General features: G+C 40.3%; 1 protein-coding gene across 3 annotated transcripts in view; it reads right to left on the bottom strand.

Moving 5' to 3' along the window:
- ASPG (asparaginase) overlaps window positions 1-22,211 on the bottom strand; it is an 85,837-nt gene that overhangs the window by 39,303 nt on the left and 24,323 nt on the right. For all 3 annotated transcript variants that reach the window (XM_084631754.1, XM_084631755.1, XM_084631756.1), the window contains exons 5-7: window positions 17,635-17,718; window positions 16,338-16,464; window positions 3,205-3,317 (exon numbers count right to left, since the gene is read on the bottom strand). In XM_084631754.1, coding sequence (XP_084487880.1) covers window positions 3,205-3,317; window positions 16,338-16,464; window positions 17,635-17,718 — 324 coding nt within the window. The remainder of the gene's footprint in view (window positions 1-3,204; window positions 3,318-16,337; window positions 16,465-17,634; window positions 17,719-22,211) is intronic.

The following is a 22,211-nucleotide window of genomic DNA, read 5'->3' as shown; positions in this document are numbered from 1 at the left end:
AAATATTCATAAATGGAACAACGTATTCACAGAATTCTTACTTGATACATTTGAACCACAATGATAAAATCTACCATGTTTAGTACATATGCCTTCCAAACATTAGAAAACAAAATCATAATGAAGCCTGCAGGAATTAATTTAAATTCAAGAGACAGTTCATTTAATTGAAGGGTCGAGGGGAGAGAGAAGTAGTTTTTTGTGGTCCAATTGGTAACTACGCAGCTAACGTATCTCATCAATGTAAGTAGCCATCTAGTGAAATTATTTTAGACAACTTAGATATTTCTTTGTTGACCACATAAACTACTTGCAATACATTACAGTCACCTATGAGGCGAACTATACAGTTGGAGTTTTATTACAAATCTACCACCTGACTGCATTTCCATCTGTTCAGATTCACCAAAAAAAAAAAAAGACTAGTATAATTGAGGAATTTCTGCTTAAGCTACTGGATGCAATTTAAGCTGACAATGGCCATGAGAAAAATAAAAACTCAGGTTGGCGGAACTTCAAAAACAGACACACAGGCGCTTCAATACTGAACTCTGCAACCCCTTACTTTTAGGCACCCTTCTGCCTAGTGGACACATCAGTAGGTCGAAATACACTATGGAATTTTTAGTATGCAGCCCCAAGATCCACATGGCCAGTTTGCACACGGCACATCAGAACACTTGTAGATTTACACCTCAGTTTGCCACACACTAACTTTCTGTATAGACAAGCCCTACATATTTCATGCAAAGTGAAAGAGCTTCAGACAGGAGAGACAGACCTATCCCAAAATACCCTCTGACTCGTGGCTAGTAAGTGTTGGGGCACTCATCTGAGATGTGGAAGACCTGGGTTCAAGACCCTGGTCTAAGATCAGGAGGAGGAGGGATTTGAACTCCCATGCCCCACATCCTTGATGAGTGCTCTAACCACTGGGCGATTGAGTATATAAGGGAGGGTGGGGGGCACCACTTCACCACATTTTGTGTAGGGCCTGATCTGGTCAGGTGCTTTTAGTTGGCCTCTCTATACACCTACTGGATTTGGCCCCACGGGCAAGATAGGCCAGGGAAATGCCTAGTTTGTGAATCCTGCCAGGGCCCAGGGGTGAGTTAGGCACAAAGCTGCTCAGTGGCGTCAGGACTTAGGTGGCTTTATGTATGCCCGTCAGCAGACATTTAGGCAGCTAGAGAACTTTAAGGTGGGATCTTAGGTGCTTTAAGGACTTTAGGCACCTACAGGGTTAGGTGGACCTGAACGGGGGGTTGTGAATGTCAGTGGCACCTAAATGTTGAATGGAGGTGCCTAAAATAGCAGTTAGGCACCTAACTTCCTCTCGTGAATCTAGCCCATACCATGTAAGACCCCAATTCTGCAAAGCAACCTCCTAGCATTGGCCTCTGTGGAATCCCATTGTTATCAATAGGGCTCCAGGTGTTCTCAGGGGTGCAGGAGTTCACATTAGCACATCATAGAACAGGATCAGAGCCCTGAACCCTTAAACCAGTTGCAGGAAGAAGCATGAATTGTAGATAAGGGCATGATTTCCTCACTCCATTTTCCCATATTGTATATGCATGCATACCTTTGGCAAAGTGTATATTATACATATACACTTGACTGTATGGCAAATAGGCACTTCTGGTCACTCTAGCTTGCACTTGCTTGTCAAGAGGTCAAATACATCTTCCAAACACGTGGAAGGGATACATTATCAATTCCAAAGCCCATGTGATTCAGGTTAAAGGTACTTTTAAAACCTTCCTAAATAGTTTTCCATGCTAGGACTGGTCAGTCATATTACTACTAGGAATGTTTATCAACACATTTAGGGTACATTGCTCAAGGCTGTTTCCAAAACAATTAAAAATCTTAAGAACATAAGAACAATCATACTGAGTCAGACCAATGGTCCATCTAACCCAGTATCCTGTCTTCTGATAGTGGCTAATACCAGGTGCTTCAGAGGGAATGAACAGAACACGTAATCATCAAGTGATCCATCTCCTGTTGCCCATTCCCAGCTTCTGGCAAACAGAGGCTAAGGACACCATCCCTGTCCATCCCGGCTAATAGCCACAGATGGACCTATCCTCCATGAACTTATCTAGATCTTTTTTGAACCCTATTATAGTCTTGGCCGTCACAACATCTTCTGGAAAAAGGAGTAAATAACACTTTCTTATTTACTTTCTCGACACCACTCATGACTTTATAGACCTCTATCATATCCCCCCTTAGTCATGTTTTCCAAGCTGAAAAGTCCCAGTCTTATTAATCTCTCCTCATATGGAAACTGTTCCATACCCCTAATCATTTTTGTTGTCCTTTTTTGTACCTTTTCCAATTCCAATATATTTTTTTTGAGATGGGGTGAATACCGCACACAGTATTCAAGATGTGGGCGTACCACGGATTTATACAGAAGCAATATGATATGTTCTGTCTTATTATCTATTCCTTTTTTACTAATGATTCCCAACATTGTTAGCTTTTTTGACTGCTGCTGCACATTGAGTGGATGTTTTCGGAGAACTATCCAAGACTTCAAGATCTCTTTCTTGAGTGATAACAGCTAATTTACACCTCCTCATTTTATATGTATAGTTGGATTACGTTTTCCAATGAGCATTACTTTGCATTTATCAACACTGAAATTCATCTGCCATTTTCTTGCCCATTCACCCAGTTTGTGACAGCCCTTTGTAACTCTTCACAGTCTGCTTTTGACTTAACTATCTTGAGTAGTTTTGTATCATCTGCAAATTTTGCCACCTCATTATTTACCCCTTTTTCCAGATCACTGATGATTATGTGAACAGTACTGGTTCCAGTACAGATCCCCGGGGACCCCACTATTTACCTCTCTCCATTCTGAAAACTGGCCATTTATTCCTACTCTTTGTTTCCTATCTTTTAACCACTTACTGATCCACAAGAGTACCTTCCCTTTTATCCCATGACAGCTTACTTTGCTTAAGAGCCTTTGGTGAGGGACCTTGATCACCCTTTTCCACATGCTTGTTGCCCCCCCTCAAAGAATTCTAGTAGATTGGTGAGGCATGATTTCCCTTTACAAAAAGATCTTATCAGTTTTTCCATCTATAACAACAGATATTGCGTCACTGCAGCTCTGTTAGACCAAGCAGCCATGAGTTTGGATACTCTCTCTACCATTTCAACAATTAAAAACAAAATACTTACAGTGGCAGCATTAATTCCTGGGAAGATTCGCAGCAGCCCAACATTCCTGTTCATGTTAGTGTGGACCTTAAACTTCTTTGTGGTGTTGGCTCTCCACACTGTCTCCCAGTTAACTGGTAAAGAGAAATAGAACACCATAAAGAAAGAGAAGTCTCACTGCTCATTTAATTAAACTTCACAACATTATATCAAGTGTATTTGTAGTACCTCACACTTCCTTATTTTTAAAGTCTGTACTATAATTCATTAATATGACCTTCATACAAAAAAAATTAAAAAGGAGAAGTGAAGTGATAATCAAGAGTAGCAACAATAGCTGATCTCACTCACTGTGTTTATTATGATCCTATATTTCAACATCATCTAAAGGAACCATTAGGTCAGGCCTTAACATGCTATATTTTAAAATATTTATATTTTAAAAATTCCAAATAATTTAGATCTCCAGCAAAAAATCAATATTATTCAGCAGCAAAGTTTCCACATTATTACTCCCCCAGGAGAGATTTTTTTTAATACAGCAGCTTGGTTATAAAATACTAATTTAAGACAAGAAATGTTAAATGCAAGTGTATCTGTTTGGTCCTTACTAATGAACAGCATGATCTGCTGTTAAAAGAAGTTGACAATACATTCTAATACTATCTTCTGAAAATGTAAAGTTAATTCAGTGATTGTGCAAAGTGCTTGAGTAATAATACACTTACACCTATGCCATCATTACTATCCCCTGTTATAAACTACCCTCCCTCTACCTTCACCTGTTTAGAATACTCGGAAGGTTTGGGGGCAACAGAATGGTATGAAGAAGGTCTAACGTAAATGAAACATGTATTTTTCACACATTCTAATCAGGACTTCATTACTTTGTAATTGGAATTATACCAACAAGTACTCTAAGTCAGAAAAAATACATCTTCTCAAATATGAAAGATGTGACACGAATTCTGAATGTCATATTAAAGACAGATGTTGTTACTGTTGCCACTAATCATCTCCAGACCTTATAATGTAGTTACTAATGATTAAATAAAATAGCAAGGATTCAGTTAACTGTGATTATATATTTAAAGCCAGATGCCAGCTGTTTAATAGTCTGTTTGTGTTCTATTATTAAAAGCCAAATCATGCATTATGGATTTCAAAAAGTTTACTACTCCAATGCAAGAGAGAAATGTCAATAACTGACAACTTGTAGAAGGGGCTTTGGCAATACTCTTGAGAGCATTCTGCGCCAAAAAATTAAAAATTCTGTGCCAAAAAAAATTCTGTGCATAATATTTTAAAATTCTGCAAATGTTTTTTGTCAAATAAATGTTGAGGCTCCACCATGGCATTGGGGAGTACAGACCATTGGCTGCACAGAGGTAGGCGATCACTCAGCAGCTTCCCCCCCACACCCAGGACATGGCTCAGCAGTGAGGCTGCATCCAACCCTGACACAGTGCAAGGACCAAGCCTGCCCTAGAAACACCCCAGGGCCCTGCTCTTCTGTGTCAGGTGCACCAGATGTGGGCAGGCAGGTTCAGCCCGGCAGGATCCAAGTGTGGAGGAGCTTAGTGTGGGGGGATCCAGGTGTGGGTGGAGAGGGTTCTGTGTGGGGCAATCTGGGTGCAGGCAGTGATCTGGATGCACAGGGGCTTGTTGGGGGGTTCTGGGTGCAACAGTAATAGGACTCTGCAGGGGGGTCCAGGTGAAGGTGGTTGGGGCTCAGCTGGGCAGGATGTGTGTGGGGGGGAATAGAGTTTGGCAGGAGGGTCTGGGTGTGGGGGGTTCAGTGTGGGGGTCCAGATGCTGGGGGGTGGGGATCCAGGTGCACCGCTAGTTGAGGCACCATAGAGTGGGGATCCAGGTGCGGGTGGCTCCTTGGGGTGGTGCAGGGGGAGTGGTGCTTGGTAGGAGGGTCTGGATGTGGGTGGGGTGAGGCTCAGCAGAAGGGTCTGTGTATGGGCGTGCGGTATAGAAGCACGGGGGTTGGGCGGATGGAGGAGCAGCTCCTTGTACAGTGATCCTTCCCCCTGCAGCTGAGGAGCAATGGGTAGGGAATTTGCAGAGCTTCTTGCAGCCTAGGGAGAAATCTGGGGGTGGGTCTGACCTGGCCCTGGATGCCGTGCAGGGGAAGAGGAAGTCCTATCCTCCCCTGCCCAGCCGGGACTAGGAGTTGAACCCAGCACAGGTAGGAGCCACCAGCCGGGTCTTCCCCAGTCCCGCCCCCTGCCCCACAGTGATTTACCTCTCCACCGGCTGCCCTAGGCACCCAAAACATACTGCTGGGGAGGGTCTCATGACTACACTTATGGCTTCCCTTTGCTTCCCCATCAGAAAGTCATTTTCTGAGGGAAAACAAAGAAATCTGCAGGGGCGATGAATTCTGCGCATGTGCAGTAGTGCAGAATTCCACCAGTAGTACACTGGCATACAACCACCCATGGCTTCAAGTACCATATTTCACGAAAAGCACAGGCCATGCTGTAAAACTTAGCTCACAATGGAAAACAAGCTGTTTCTTTTCACTTATGGAGAAGCCTCTAGGCTGCAAGGACAGATAAAAAATTAGGATACATATTATTATAGACTTGTCCTGTGTCTTGTAAGGTATTAGTCACTCCTGAAAACATTCAGCTACTATCCCGATTTCTTGCAATCAATAGTCACAGCTGCTTTCAAGAATATCCAAAATATATTTAAAAGCCTCCTTCCAAATCCCAGTAAAACAATTTTCCCCTCATTGATGCTAGGACAAGACAGGTTTCTAACAATCAAGACAGGCTATACATATCTGATATCATCTACAAGCATAAAGTTATTATGAACTTCCCAACACTATCCCATGCCTGGCAAGTAAGATAGCAGAAACATCACAAGGGTCTCAGCACAGCGCTTACAGAAAACACAAACAAGGGGATTATATGGATAAATGTTTTTACTCATACATTGTGAAACAGATTGAAAGTGATATTCATGACGGTGAAAGAATCAGCCACTCATGAGCAAATGGATCCCCACTCTGCTGAGGATGAGAGAGAGCAGTAGGATGTATGTGCAGATTCAACCTGAGCACGTATAGCTACAAAATTTAATTCCTGCAGCAGGGCAGAGGAAGGGTCCATGGACTAAAGTAAAATTAATAGCAGAAAGACAGAAGGCACTGGATGTATGCTCAGATGCTCAGTGTTAATCAAGTCCTAATGGCTCAAATGAATCACATCTATATGTTCAATCATGTAACGTGCAAATGCTTTCTATAATCTGAAAAACACTGTGTTTGATAAAACTTCAGCTGCAAAGCAGGATCCTAAATCAGCAGCGAAAAGCATTCCACCGTAATAGCCCTACAGACCACGATACCTAGCCTTTGAAGATGGATCAACTCTACTGCAGCAAGCCAGTATTTGATGATAATAGCGAGCTTCACTTATTCGCCTCACTTTTATACCATTTTACACTGGTTTAAGATTCTGTCTCCCACAACGTTCCAACTGTTCCCCTTCCTGCATCCAGCATGGCTTCCTCTTCATATACAGAATAGCTGAAGTACTCTTAGGGTTTAAATAAAACAGGGGAAAAGTGGCCTACAAGGTTTACAAAAGAAGCTGCAACAAAAGAAGCCATCTGGAAGCTGTTATAACGCATATCCCAAACAAAAGCTTCTTTCTGGGATTCTGTCAAGGGAAACTCTTATATGTGCCTGTGACGAACTGTACCGAAACATTAACTAGACTTGTAAATCCCCATCACTCAGTCTCCCATAGTTTGATTCCAACCCCTTGACTCTATTTAGCAAGGAAGAATTTACTGGGACAAAGTTATTGGTAGGTGTGGCTTGGAGTAGGGCCTTGAGGGCTGAAGCAGTAGTAATCTCACTCACCCAGGCCAGTAGGCTGTCCAGGCTAGTGGTGTTAAAGAAATTTTTCAAGCCCTGTTCATCATACTCATAGGTGGGAGGAGAAAGAGCAGCAGCGTTATTTACGAAGATGCCCAAGAATCCTCACTTCTCTTTTTCCCCTGCAACGAGGGTTTTTTTAAAAAACCAACAGTCTCATCTACACTCAAAGCCAGTGTCACCTAAAGGACATGAAAGCTTATTTTCTTCCATATCAGTCAAAGATTAGACTTTGCTGAGATATCCTTCAGAATGTATGTTACCTACTTTGGAAACTATCAGTGTACTTACGAGTGAATTAGACCTATCCTGGTTAACTTTGCCAAAATAAGATTAAACCATCTCTCATTAGAGATCCGTGCCAAGATAAGAAGACTAAAGCTGAGATAACCAGGATAGGTCTAATGTTTACCTTATATTTTCTGAACATATGTCTGAAAATGCGCTCTACTGAATAATGCTCTGTGTTCAAAATGTTACAGCATTAATGGAGGAAAGTAACTTAGCCCAGAAGAGATATCTATTTTAAATAAATTAATATAGCCAGAAAACTTTCCTCTAGTTAGCATTATTCCCCACACCAAGAGTTTTGTCGATCTGCTTAATGCAGATCATGACTTCAGGGATAAGAGTAGCAATTGTCTTTACAAATGACATTTTTCCATCCTGCAGTTACCACCACTCATACATTCTGCTCTGGCTTCCTAGCTAATCAGTCCAACTGAGCCGGATTAGTTCTCAAACAAACAAAAGTGTAAAATCCTTCCATGTCCAGCTAAGGCTTGTTTTGAGCCATTTCAAATCAGGCAGAGAGCTGTACACAAACTCATTCAGTAATTCTTTTGCACTGTTTGTGTTACCATATACAACATCCAAGGAATGGAGAAATTTTCCATATAATGGCTCAATTTATGTCATTCATAGATTCATAGATTCATAGATATTTAGGTCAGAAGGGACCATTATGATCATCTAGTCTGACCTCCTGCACAATGCAGGCCACAGAATTTCACCCACCACTCCTAAAAAAGACCTCACACCTATATCTGTGCTATTGAAGTCCTCAAATTGTAGTTTGAAGACCTCAAGGAGCAGAGAATCCTCCAGCAAGTGACCCGTGCCCCATGCTACAGAGGAAGGCGAAAAACCTCCAGGGCCTTCCAATCTGCCCTGGAGGAAAATTCCTTCCCGACCCCAAATATGGCGATCAGCTAAACCCTGAGCATATGGGCAAGATTCATCAGCCAGATACTACAGAAAATTCTTTCCCGGGTAACTTGGATCTTACCCCATCTAAAAACCCATCACAGGCCATTGGGCCTATTTACCATGAATATTTAATTACCAAAACCATGTTATCCCATCATACCATCTCCTCCATAAACTTATCGAGTTTAATCTTAAAGCAAGATAGATCTTTTGCCCCCACTACTTCCCTCGGAAGGCTATTCCAAAACTTCACTCCTCTGATGGTTAGAAACCTTCGTCTAATTTCTAATCTAAATTTCCTAGTGGCCAGTTTATATCCATTTGTTCTTGTGTCCACATTGGTATTGAGTTTAAATAATTCCTCTCCCTCTCTGGTATTTATCCCTCTGATATATTTATAGAGAGCAATCATATCTCCCCTCAACCTTCTTTTAGTTAGGCTAAACAAGCCAAGCTCCCTGAGTCTCCTTTCATAAGACAAGTTTTCCATTCCTCGGATCATCCTAGTAGCCCTTCTCTGTACCTGTTCCAGTTTGAATTCATCCTTCTTAAACATGGGAGACCAGAACTGCACACAGTATTCCAGGTGAGGTCTCACCAGTGCCTTATATAACGGTACTAAAACCTCCTTATCCCTACTGGAAATACCTCTCCTGATGCATCCCAAGACGACATTAGCTTTTTTCACAGCCATATCACATTGGCAGCTCATAGTCAACCTATGATCAACCAATACTCCAAGGTCCTTTTCCTCCTCCGTTACTTCTAGTTGATGCGTCCCTAGCTTATAACTAAAATTCTTGTTATTAATCCCTAAATGCATGACCTTACACTTCTCACTATTAAATTTCATCCTATTCCTATTACTCCAGTTTACAAGGTCATCCAGATCCTCCTGTAGGGTATCCCTGTCCTTCTCTAAATTAGCAATACCTCCCAGCTTTGTATCATCTGCAAACTTTATTAGCACACTCCCACTTTTTGTGCCCAGGTCAGTAATAAAAAGATTAAATAAGATTGGTCCCAAAACTGATCCTTGAGGAACTCCACTGGTAACCTCCCTCCAACTTGACAGTTCACCTTTCAGTAGGACCCGTTGTAGTCTCCCCTTTAACCAATTCCCTATCCACCTTTCAATTTTCCTATTGATGCCCATCTTATCCAATTTAACTAATAATTCCCCATGTGGCACAGTATCAAACGCCTTACTAAAATCTAAATAAATTAGATCCACTGCGTTTCCTTTATCTAAAAAATCTGTTACTCTCTCAAAGAAGGAAATCAGGTTGGTTTGGCACGATCTACCTTTTGTAAAACCATGTTGTATTTTGTCCCATTTACCATTGACTTCAATGTCCTTAACTACCTTCTCCTTCAAAATTTTTTCCAAGACCTTGCATACTACAGATGTCAAACTAACAGGCCTATAATTACTTGGATCACTTTTTTTCCCTTTCTTAAAAATAGGAACTATGTTAGCAATTCTCCAATCATATGGTACAACCCCTGAATTTACAGATTCATTAAAAATTCTTGCTAATGGGCTTGCAATTTCTTGTGCCAATTCTTTTAATATTCTTGGATGAAGATTATCTGGGCCCCCCGATTTAGCCCCATTAAGCTGTTTGAGTTTCGCTTCTACCTCAGATATGGTGATGTCTACCTCCATATCCTCATTCCCATTTATCATGCTACCATTATCCCTAAGATCCTCTTTAGTCTTATTAAAGACTGAGGCAAAGTATTTGTTTAGATATTGGGCCATGCCTAGATTATCCTTGACCTCCACTCCATCCTCAGTTTTTAGCGGTCCCACTTCTTCTTTCTTTGTTTTTTTCCTATTTATATGACTATAGAACCTTTTACTATTGGTTTTAATTCCCTTTGCAAGGTCCAACTCTACTTGACTTTTAGCCTGTCTCACTTTATCCCTACATATTCTGACCTCAATAAGGTAGCTTTCCTTACTGATCCCTCCCTTCTTCCACTCCCTATATGCTTTCTGCTTTTTCTTAATTACCTCTCTAAGATGCTTGCTCATCCAGCTTGGTCTACAACTCCTGCCTATGAATTTTTTCCCCTTTCTTGGGATGCAGGCTTCCGATAGCTTCTGCAGCTTTAATTTAAAATAATCCCAGGCCTCCTCTACCTTTAAACCCATAAATTCTTCAGTCCAATCCACTTCCCTAACTAATTTCCTTAATTTTTGAAAGTCAGCCCTTTTGAAATCAAAAACCCTAGTTGCAGATTTATTTTTGTTAATCCTTCCATTCAGTTTGAACTGAATTAGCTCATGATCACTTGAGCCAAGATTATCCCCTACAACCATTTCCTCTATGAGATCCTCATTACTCGCCAAGACCAGATCTAAAATGGCATCCCCTCTAGTCGGTTCAGCAACTACTTGTTGAAGGAATCCATCAGCTATCGCATCTAGGAAAATCTGAGCCCTATTATTATTACTAGCACTCATCCTCCAGTCTATATCTGGGAAGTTAAAGTCTCCCATGATCACACAGTTTCCATTAGTATTTACTTTATTAAAAACATTAAAAAGGGCTCTATCCATATCCAAATTAGATCCCGGCGGTCTATAGCACACCCCAAGCACTATCCCAGGGGAGGCTCTAATAGTTTTCTTCCCCAATTTAATTATTGCCCAGACAGACTCAGTCATATCCATTTCATCGCTTCTTATTTCTTTACATTCTATCTCATCATTGATATACAGTGCTACTCCACCACCTTTACCTTTATTTCGGTCTTTCCTAAACAGCACATACCCTTCAATACCTGTAGCCCAGTCATGACTACTATTCCACCAGGTCTCTGTTATACCTATAATATCTGGTTTCACTTCCTGCACCAGTAACTCTAGTTCCTCCATTTTGTTACCTAGGCTCCTTGGCATCCATTCTGTTGGATGAACACGCTATCCCACAACTTCTGCAGCTATATCAGGTTGTATGGATTGTTTGATGAAAATAATCTTAAGAACTGCCAATATGAAGTAAGGAAGCTTATGGATAGGCGGATGAAGTATGAGAAATTCTACCTTTCTGTGTTCAGAATAATACTTGATGGAATCCTATATGATGAACTGAATAACTAGTGAAGTTATTCACTGAGCTTTTGGCACATTGCAACAGATAACGAGCAACCTGTTCTGACTTGGATGGGCTATGCTTGTAAAAAAAAAGCTTTCAACTGATGTAGAATACATACTCCTCTGCATTATGTAAATTTGAGTACAAAGCTGATTATTTTAGGAACAAAGATAGCACATTACTCATCTTTCTCAGAAACAGGCAAGCCCCTAAAGAGGATGTATACTATTTTAAAAGTTAGGTAATTATATTTTAGTGTACTAAATGTCCAACATGGCCTGGGGCAGGAAGGCAAACAGGCCAAAGCATATGAGATATAAAAACAAAAATTGTAAACCTTAAAGGTTTTCAAAATCGGGTGCCAAAAATTAGACACCTACAAATGTGGTCTGACTTTCAAATGTGCCAAGCATTCACAATTCCCTTTGACTTCAGACCTTTCTGAAATAATCAGGCCACTTTTTGAGGAGTCTAATTTTAAGCAGCCAAGTTTGAAAGTTTTGACCTTCATACATAACTGTATGCTAAACTGTTTTTGGAGGAGAGGTTGAGGGACAGAAGAGGGGTGGTGTCCGGAAGTCTGGCTAGCTTCTGTTCCACTGTTAAGCCTCAGCACAAACCAGACTATGACACCACCGTTACCATACAATCCAGTAGAAATATGAAGAGGTTGGTTTAGTATATTGTGCAGACTTTAAATTTGTGTTTTATATCCCACAAGGTGTAATATCTGAGATATCCGAGATAGGATGTCACAATGTCTGTACTGAGGATGTTGTTCACTTGAAAGGTTTAGAATTACTGAATAGAAAGGAGTAAGAATGTGGAAGGTTCCAGGGTCATAGGTCCTGGAAGGTAAGTGAAAACCTCTTTTCCCTTTACAGAAGTATCCGATAGTGAAAGTCTTGTCTCTTTCGGTCTAATCTAATAAAGACAAGACCATACATCAGGACAGAGGGAAAGAAATCAAACTAATACAACACATTCTAGAAAGCAGCAAACTTTTGTTAGGCAACACATACACAAAAGCCACAATACAGGTTTAAACTCATTTATTATAGAAGTACAGTAGCTTTAAAAGTGACACCTCCCTAAGGTGTGGTGACTGAACTCAAAGTTATGAAATCAAACAAGAAATACAGCTTTTAATGATTGAAAGCTCCAGTAAAACAGCAGCACTTTCTTCTCACCCTTCTCTGCAAAGTGACAGGCAAGTCGTACCATTATATAAGCTACACCAGTGTTCACGAGAATTCAGGGTGACAGCCAATGGGTGGAGAGCACAAACCAACTTATGGATGGTTTTTAAAGGTGGAAAGCAAGACTAAAAATACAGCCGCCTTTTTCTGGCAATAATTTGTCATAATTGATACACACCTTTGAAAGGAGTCTATCCCAACTAAATATTCATTACAACAATAATCATGTCTGTATTTGTAAGAAAAAAATATCTCAATGTACAGAGCTGGCATTTACCTTTATAATATGAATAAATAAATGACTTGGGCTTTTAACTATATACAACCGGAACTGCCTAATCCCGCCAAGCAAAACACAGTAACCTGGCCAATGATAACGAACCATCCTCTCTCTTTTACATTAGTGATGCTATTAAGTTTGATAGTGTGTATCCTCCCAACTTTCTCTCTTGTATCTCTCTGTTGTATCTATCTGCAAAATCCAAGCAATTTTTTTATGTACTTGATTTTTCCTGAATAAATCTTTCAATGTTTCTTTAACAAACAAACAAACAAAACCACAATGATGACAACCTCAGCACTCAGAATCCCTATGCTAATAAACCACATGCATGTGTGACTGAGAAAAACTAGGTAGAATAAAGAAGCATAATTTAGTTTGATACTTTCAGGCAATAAAGAGTAGCTGAAGTGAGAAATAAGTTATGAAATGCACAGAGACTGTGTCCTTATACACTGTAGTTAGTAATTAGCCTGGGCTTCTTTTTTGTCTGCCCCATTCAAATCTGTAAGGCACCACTGGAGTCAAGGTCTATTCTTGATCACTGAAAATATTACAAATATATTTTCAATGTATTCCAATGCTTTTTGTCCTATGCTGCATCAGGAGCTTAAAGTAAGTATTTCATGGGAGCTTCCTGAGGCTTGTTCACATGAACAGCACTCTGGAATCTTTTCACCGCTGCCTACAAGAATCAAGTTCACCAGAGCCAAAACTTTGGGGAAGTTGATATAGCCAGTGGGTCCAGAGATGGACAATGGGAGGGACTGAAGGAAGGTGCTGACAAAGCCACAGGAAACTTCTAAATATTGACCAGGGGCATTAAAGGAAAAGAGGATTGATGAGGTCAGAAACCAACCACAAGGACTGATCAGTTGGAGCATGGACCAATGGGGGGAAATAAATGAGAGGAGCAACTGGAGGTGAAGAGGCTGCTGCAGATGCAGAGTGCAGACTATCCTTCTCTATTCTGCCTCACTCTTTGGTGCTGAGACAGATACAGCATAACATAGCTCTCTAACCGCCAGCAGTAACTCTCCACCTCGTCCTTCTGCACCAATTAATCAGTCACAGTGGGCTCTGGTCTCATTATACTCCCACCTTCCATTCTCTTGCTGGAAACAGATAATCAGCTCCGCCTAGTCTGTCTCTCACACCTTCCAAGCCCAGCCTGTCTTCCAGTTTGTAGACCTGTGGAGCTGGATTCTCAGAGGAAAGTCTCTGTAGACTGCCTATATCTCCTTCTGGAACTGAGAGCAGATTGGCAGCATACTGAAGCAGCAAAAATAAATGGATTTGTCTGAAAAAAGTGAAGGAAGACAATGTACACAAGCAATTTGAGAGGTTAAAAATAGCTGGGTTGGTTTGTTTTGTTTTTAAAAGCCCCAAATGGTTCCTTTTCTCCACCAGAGCTTCTGATGAGGATTCTAAGAGTGCACTCAGGGAAAATAACCATGTTTCAAACAATTTATTTTAGACAGAGTAAAGCTGCACTGGTTATAGTTACTGTCTGTATTCTGTGAACTATGTTTTTCCAAAATGAAACAATCATTCAGTACTGACACTTCCACTTTGGACAAGTGACACTACACTAACAGTGCAATAAATTGAAACAAATAGTAATAATGGGGCAATTCATGCCATCAATTTTTAAGCAAAACTCCCCATTGATTTCAATGGGGGAGTTCTGCTTAAAATTTAATGGGACATTATGGCCAGGAAAAGTAACTGATAGCTTTATCGTTTTTCTACTACAAAAACAGGTACTCATAAAGCAGATCATTTGAACCCAAGAAGGAATTTACATAAAGCTTGATTCCATTATTGATCATTCAGAAATCTGAATATTTATAATGTCATTTGTCCCAGTTTATAAAAATTCAGAGAAAAATTCAAGACAACTCATCCTAGTATACAGAAATAGTACGAAGGAAAGTGTTCTGGTTAACCTAATACATTAAATAGCTGTATTTTTTCCTTAACTGCACACGTCATTTATTTGCCTGAGTTAATGTTAACTAAATAGCTATAGTAAGAAAGAGATTCCCTTTATCTCCCAGATGTTCTGAAGGCAATTATTGTGGGGAATCTCACAAGATGTACCTCAGTTCTGAGAGACACAAACCTACTATTCCAATCTTGGAATGTGGCTGAATGGACTGTCAATTATTTGAAAAAAATTAAAATATATTAAAGTTAGGATTTTTTTTAACAGTGCTCATCATCATAGTATCTGTGCAAACATTAATGGAATTATCCTTACAAGAGCATTCTGAGGTAGAGAAGTATTATAAGCTTACATTTTCAACTGAGGACAGAGACCTCTTAAGGTTACACAGAAATCCTGTGGCACAGCCAGGAATAGAACTCAGATCTTCCAAATTCTAATCTAATGTTTTGGTCACAGTACCAGTCTTTTCAACAACACTAACAGGAAAGGGTTTTTCAAGTTAGGTGGACATCCACTAGGGACTAGCCTGAAACTTAACTCAGAAATGAGGGAAGGAAGTGAAAGGTTAGTGCATCCATCCCCTGCACCACTTCTACCCCCCAGGTATATTTTTTAAATTAGCTGGACACCGGCACTAACAGATAATTTTCAGAGTATGACATATATCTTAGTCAAGGTTTGTAGCAACCCCTTGACACCTTGACGTTTTAAATAAGTTTCTTCACCAAAAAGGAACTTCATCCATCACATATATACAATCATTTGCGACAGTAACTTTGCATACTGGTACTGAAATCCTTGTGTATTTTTTTTAATAATTAAAAAACAAAAACAAACAAACAAACAAACAAAAAAACAGGAACACACATCCAGATTGCCTAACATCTAAATAAATTAGGAAGAAAGATCAAATTTTAGACCTAACAACATTAACAGTGTCCCTCTGATTTAAAAGGATCTTAGTTTCTGGAGCACCTAATAAAGCGCCTTACCAAATGACTACGAACCAAAGTGCAGACATGAACGATCTGTCAGAAAGTGTACAGATGCTGCCCCACCTGCGGTGCCTTATTTCAGGATCCAGTGTAATCATTAAAGAGATTAAACCACTTTGTTTTTTCATTTTTCCCTAACTTATTTTATCCCCAGACCAAGCATTTTCGTGGCAGAAGGGCATATTCCCAAAATGCTTCCCTCCCAAGAATCTGGATATTTAGTAAGAATCAATGTCTGTGTATAATAGAGTACTGTACAAAATCTACCTGCTGTTTAATAGCTGATTCTTATACCTTATACAACTATAATTTTAACGGCTTCTAGGGCACATGGAGCAGTGTCAAGACACAAACGGCATAACACAACGCTTTTAAATCACATCCATACTTAAGTAAATGTGTGTCTCAATTGTGTAAGTACTGATCAAATCCTGAAACAGCTCTTGAGGAAGGCAGTGTGCTTTTGCATGCGTCATAAATTACAGGGCTTAAACGATGAAATTGCTTACTTGTAATATCAACCTCAGCATTTGCAAGTGGAGACAGGTTAGGTGAGGAAAAGGCATTGAAACTCCCAGCATCCACCTTAGTCACCCTATTTCCCCTGTACAGTTTATGATAAAAATACAGGCACACCTACAAGAAAAATAAAGAAACATGTCTGTGTAGAAGCCAGGAATTAAAGATATAAGCAGATACTGTTGTCTGCCCCTTTTAAAATGTTTTCTAAATCTTTAAAGTAATGAGAATTACTTAGAAGTTGGCAGATTTACAATTCTGACACAATTTTTTTTAAAAAGTGGCACTGTCACTTTATGGATTGTTCCTTAACTCGTTAAAAGTTAACTAGTTACATAATTCCCTCACAAGAGCAGGCAAAATCTAGGAAAGACAGTGAAGATTGTTTCTTTGGGGTTTTTTGGTCATCTTTAAGTGAAGGTAGGTGAAAAGAAAAGAGAGGACTTTTAAAGAGCTGTCATAAACATCTGAAAATCAGAGTCCAATGGCTTTTTGGTGGCCTACAGAAAATGGTCAAGATTTTCCAAAAGGACTAGTGGTTTTGGATACATTCATTTTTGGTTGCCCAACTTAAGATGCCTATAAGGGATCAGGCAACTCCATGCTTAGTGAAAAGTCAGTCCCCTTCAAATGTGTCTCAAGCTGAACTCCATAAAAATTACAGCACTGAAAATTACTAGTCACTTTGGAAAATCTTAGTCAGTAAGCGGCTGGTCTTAACCCACATGAAACTGGCAGTGTCAGAACAGAGACAGACTGAAAGAGGGTGAAAATGGTACTACTCTCTCTCTCAGCTTTATGGGTGGGTTCTGCTGGTCAGATTTCAGGCATATTAGTGAGGCAGTGTGGGGAAGCTTCCACAGCTGCTGAGTGTGAAGTCCTTTATTAACATAACTGGCACTACAGTCTCCACAGAGACAGAAATTCTCTACATTTCACCAGTACTTAACTTCTCTTCAATTTTAACTATTCCCACCTCCACCACCACCACTCTACTACTTGTTTCCAGTACCAAGCACAATGTGCAAATGAAAATCTTTGATTTCAAGTCTACTGCAGCCAGTATGTCAGAGACATGACAAGTCTATACAATATATTAGGAACATACTGGTAAGTTAAGCCTGACAACAGCGTGTGCACTGTGTCAGATAGGGGTCTGTTAACCTTGACAGGATTCCTTTAAATATCATTGCACAGTCCTTGTTGGTTAACAGATACATTTTAAAAGTGTAAACATTTGGTTTTACTAGGTTCAGGAAAACAAATTCTGATGCTAGGGAAACAGACCTCAGGAATTACAAACTGTCCAGCGATCAGCAGCGCCCCTAGTAGGTTGGCTCGACCATCATTCCGCAATTCATATATGGGGACCTAAAAAGAAGAGAGTGAAATTACACCCCATTTCTTATACATAAACTGCAGAAGAGATTCCAGTTCATGCAATGCAAATCCAGTATAAATATATGAATAATTTATGTAACATAAGAATGGCCATACTGGGTCAGACCAAAGGTCCATCCAGCCCAGTATCCTGGCTACCGACAGTGGCCAATCCCAGGTGTCCCAGAGGGAGTGAACCTAACAGATAATGATCTAGTGATCTCTCTCCTGCCATCCATCTCCACCCTCTGACAAACAGAGGCTAGGGACACCATTCCTTATCCATCCTGGCTAATAGCCATTAATGGACTTAACCTCCATGAATTTATCCAGTTCTCTTTTAAACCCTGTTATAGTCCTAGTCTTCACAATCTCCTCAGGCAAGGAGTTCCATACGTTGACTGTGCGCTGATTGAAGAAGAACTTCCTTTTATTTGTTTTAAACCTGCTACCCATTAATTTCACTTGGTGGCTCCTAGTTCTTATATTATGGGAACAAGTAAATAACTTTTCCTTATTCACTTTCTCCACACCACTCATGATTTTATATACCTCTACCATATCCCCCCTTAGTCTCCTCTTTTCCAAGCTGAAAAATCCTAGCCTCTTTAATCTCCTCTCACATGGGACCCGTTCCAAACCCCTAATTATTTTAGTTGCCCTTTTCTGAACCTTTTCTAATGCCAGTATATCTTTTTTGAGATGAGTGGACCACATCTGTATGCAGTATTCAAGATGTGGGTGTACCACAGATTTATATAAGGGCAATAAGATATTCTCCCTCTTATTCGCTATCTCTTTTTTAATGATTCCTAACATCCCATTTGCTTTTTTGACTGCCGCTGCACACTGCGTGGACGTCTTCAGAGAACTATCCACGATGACTCCAAGATCTTTCTCCTGATTAGCTGTAGCTAAATTAGACCCCATCATATTGTATGTATAGTTGGGGTTATTTTTTCCAATGTGCATTACTTCACATTTATCCACATTAAATTTCATTTACCATTTTGTTATCCAATCAATTAGTTTTGTGAGATCTTTTTGAAGTTCTTCATAGTCTGCTTTGGTTTTAACTATCTTGAGCAGTTTAGTATCATCTGCAAACTTTGCCACCTCACTGTTTACCCCTTCCTCCAGATCATTTATGAATAAGTTAAATAGGATTGGTCCTAGGACTGACCCTTGGGGAACACCACTTTTTTAGTTCTTTTACTGTGTTTTTTAATTTGGGGTGAAGATTTAAGTTGAGCCTCTATTATGGTGTCTTTGAAAAGTGTCCATGCAGCTTGCAGGGATTTCACTCTAGTCACTGTACCTTTTCATTTCTGTTTAAGTAACCTCCTCATTTTTGCATATTTCCCCTTTCTGAAATTAAATGCCACAGTGTTGGGCTGTTGAGGTGTTCTGCCCACCACAGGAATGTTAAATGTTATGATATTATGGTTACTGTTTCCAAGCGGTCCGGTTATAGTTACCTCTTGGACCAGATCCTGCGCTCCACTCAGGACTAGATCGAGAGTTGCCTCTCCCCTTGTGGGTTCCTGTACCAACTGCTCCAAGAAGCAGTCATTTAAAGTATCGAGAAATTTTGTCTCTGCATTTTGTCCTGAGGTGACATGTACCCAGTCAATATGGGGATAATTGAAATCCCCCACTATTATTGAGTTTTTTATTTTGATAGCCTCTCTAATCTACCTTAGCATTTCATCGTCACTATCACTGTCCTGGTCAGGTGGTCGATAATAGATCCCTACTGTTATATTCTTATTAGAGCCTGGAATTACTATCCATAAAGATTCTATAGAACATGTGGATTCATTTAAGATTTTTATTTCATTTGATTCTACATTTTCTTTCACATATAGTGCCACTGGCACTCCCCCCCCCCCCCACCGGCACGACCTGTTCTGTCCTTCCAATATATATTGTACCCCGGAATGATTATGTCCCATTGATTGTCCTCACTCCACAAGGTTTCTGTGATGCCTATTATATCAATAGCCTCCTTTAACACGAGGCACTCTAGTTCACCCATCTCATTATTTAGACTTCTAGCATTTGTGTACAAGCACTTAAAAAACTTGTCACTGTTTATTTTTCTGCCCTTTTCTGATGTGTCGATTCTTTATGTGAATGTTTCTCATCTGATCTGGCCCATACTTTATCCTCTTTCATCCCCTCCTCCTGACTAAAACCTAGAGAATCTCTATCAATAGGCAGGTTTCAGAGTAACTCACGAAAGCTTATGCTAAAATAAATTGGTTAGTCTCTAAGGTGCCACAAGTACTCCTTTTCTTTCTATCAATAGACTCTCCTTTAAGAGAAGTCTCTGTCTGATCCACGTGAGCTTCTGCAGCAATCGGCTTCCCCATCTCTTAGTTTAAAAAGGTTGCAGAGCAGTTTTTAACGTTAAGTCCAGCAGTCTGGATCCACTTTGGTTTAGGTGGAGCCCATCCTTCCTGAATAGGCTCCCCCTATCCCAAAAGTTTCCCCAGTTCCTAATAAACCTAAACCCCTCCTCTCTACACCGTCGTCTCATCCACGCTTTGAGACTCTGAAGTTCTGCCTGCCGACCTGGCCCTGCGCATGGAACTGGTAGCATTTCTGAGAATGCCACCATAGAGGTCCTGGATTTCAGTCTCTTTCCTAGCAGCCTAAATTTGGCCTCCAGAATGTCTCTCCTACCCTTCCCTACGTCATTGGTACCTATATGTACCACAACCACCGGCTCCTCCCGAGCACTACACGTAAGTCTATCTAGATACCTTGAGAGATCTGCAACCTTCGCACCAGGCAGGCAAATCACCATATGGTTCTCCCAGTCATCACAAACTCAGCTATCTAGGTTTCTAATGATCAAATCTCCCATTACTAACACCAGTCTTTTCCTAATGACTGGAGTTCTCGTCCCCAGAGAGGTAACCTCAGTGAGAGAGGATGTCCCAACTATTGGAAGGTTTCCCTCTGTTCCCATTGACTGCTCTCCTTCTCTGGACCTTTCATCCTTCTTAACAGCGCAGGGGCTGTCTGACTGGAGGTGGGACAAATCTACACTGTCCTGGAAAGCCTCATCAGCATATCTCTCTGCCTCACTTAGCTCCTCCAGTTCCGCCACCCTGGCCTCCAAAGCCCATACACGGTCTCTGAGGGCCAGGAGCTCCTTGCACCGAATGCACACATACACCACCTGCCCACAGGGCAGGTAATAATACATGCTACACTGAACGCAATAAACAGGATAGCCCCCACTCTGCTGCTGGGTTTCTGCCTGCATTTTCTCCTACAGTTACCTAGGTTAATGATAGGGTTTTTGTTTAAATCAAGAAGTTTTGATTATAGTTTAGTTTAAAGGTTTTAAAGATGGCACGTGTACCTTGCCCCCTTCCCATTCCCCTTTCCAACTTCCTCTCGAAACTCCCTGTTAGCAGTCCCTGTTCACAAAGCTCCTTGGTCGCTTGCTCACTGCTTTATAAAGCCCTGGCCTTCTTGATAGCCCCGCCCCCTGACTGAGGCTCAGCCAATGAACAGAGACTTCTAGATTTCAAACCTTGTTTAGAAGCTCCCAGAATGATTTTAGAAGCTAACAATCAAGGCAATCTCCCATTATATCATTTACGGTGAATACGATTTACTTCTTCATCCAAACTAACTATTTTAAACAGAAGCAGATGGTGGAATTGCTCCCTCTTAATGTAAAACAGAATTTTTTCATAAAATATATCATTGGCTTTTTCATATTTTTCCTCTTATTGTAATAGCTATATTTAAAGAAACATCTCATTAAAGAAATTATTCTGGTCTTATTAAGCAACTGCATATTTTCTTTCAGAAGTGAAAGCCAGGTTAGCAACAATATCAAAAAATGTGTGTACTCAATTCTTCAATGAGGAAGCATGTGGGAGAAAAGTGTACAGAGAGTAAGATGAGCAACAGCCTCACTTCATTCAGTGTTACCCAGAGCATCATCTGAGGATATAATTTGCCCTACCCTTCCTGGCTGGATATAAAAGGTAAACGGATAGTTTGTTATTGACAGAATAGGACAAGGCTAAATGTAGAGACCTAGTGTGATTACTGAAAGGATGATAACTTCTAAGCCTTTTTTAGAATAAATCTTTATTAGCAAAATCATCCCCATGTTTAGAGGAATCTGAGCTCCTTTAAACAATGCAAAAGTTAAGATTGCATGCTCTGATGCTGGTTCATGTACCATGAACACAATACAGCAAAAAATGAAAGTAAAACCCTTAATGTTTTGTTTTATAAAGGAAACACTATAGCTAGCCCTACAGACCCCGCACAATTTAGAGACAGTGACCTGCATTCTATTCCTTCTTTATCATCCAAATTCTTTACTAAGTCCCAAGTACAAAGTCAATCATGTAATAAATAACAACACTCAGATCTTATATAGCACATTTCATCAGAATCTCTCAAAGCACTTTATAAAGGAAGTATGTATCATTATCCTCTTTTTACAG

The sequence above is a fragment of the Lepidochelys olivacea genome (assembly GCF_965140295.1).
Source record: "Lepidochelys olivacea isolate rLepOli2 genome assembly, chromosome: 6".
In the NCBI taxonomy this organism is placed as follows: Eukaryota; Metazoa; Chordata; order Testudines; family Cheloniidae; genus Lepidochelys; species Lepidochelys olivacea.
Note: the sequence above shows the minus strand (reverse complement) of the source record. Positions and strands in the feature narration are given on the sequence as shown.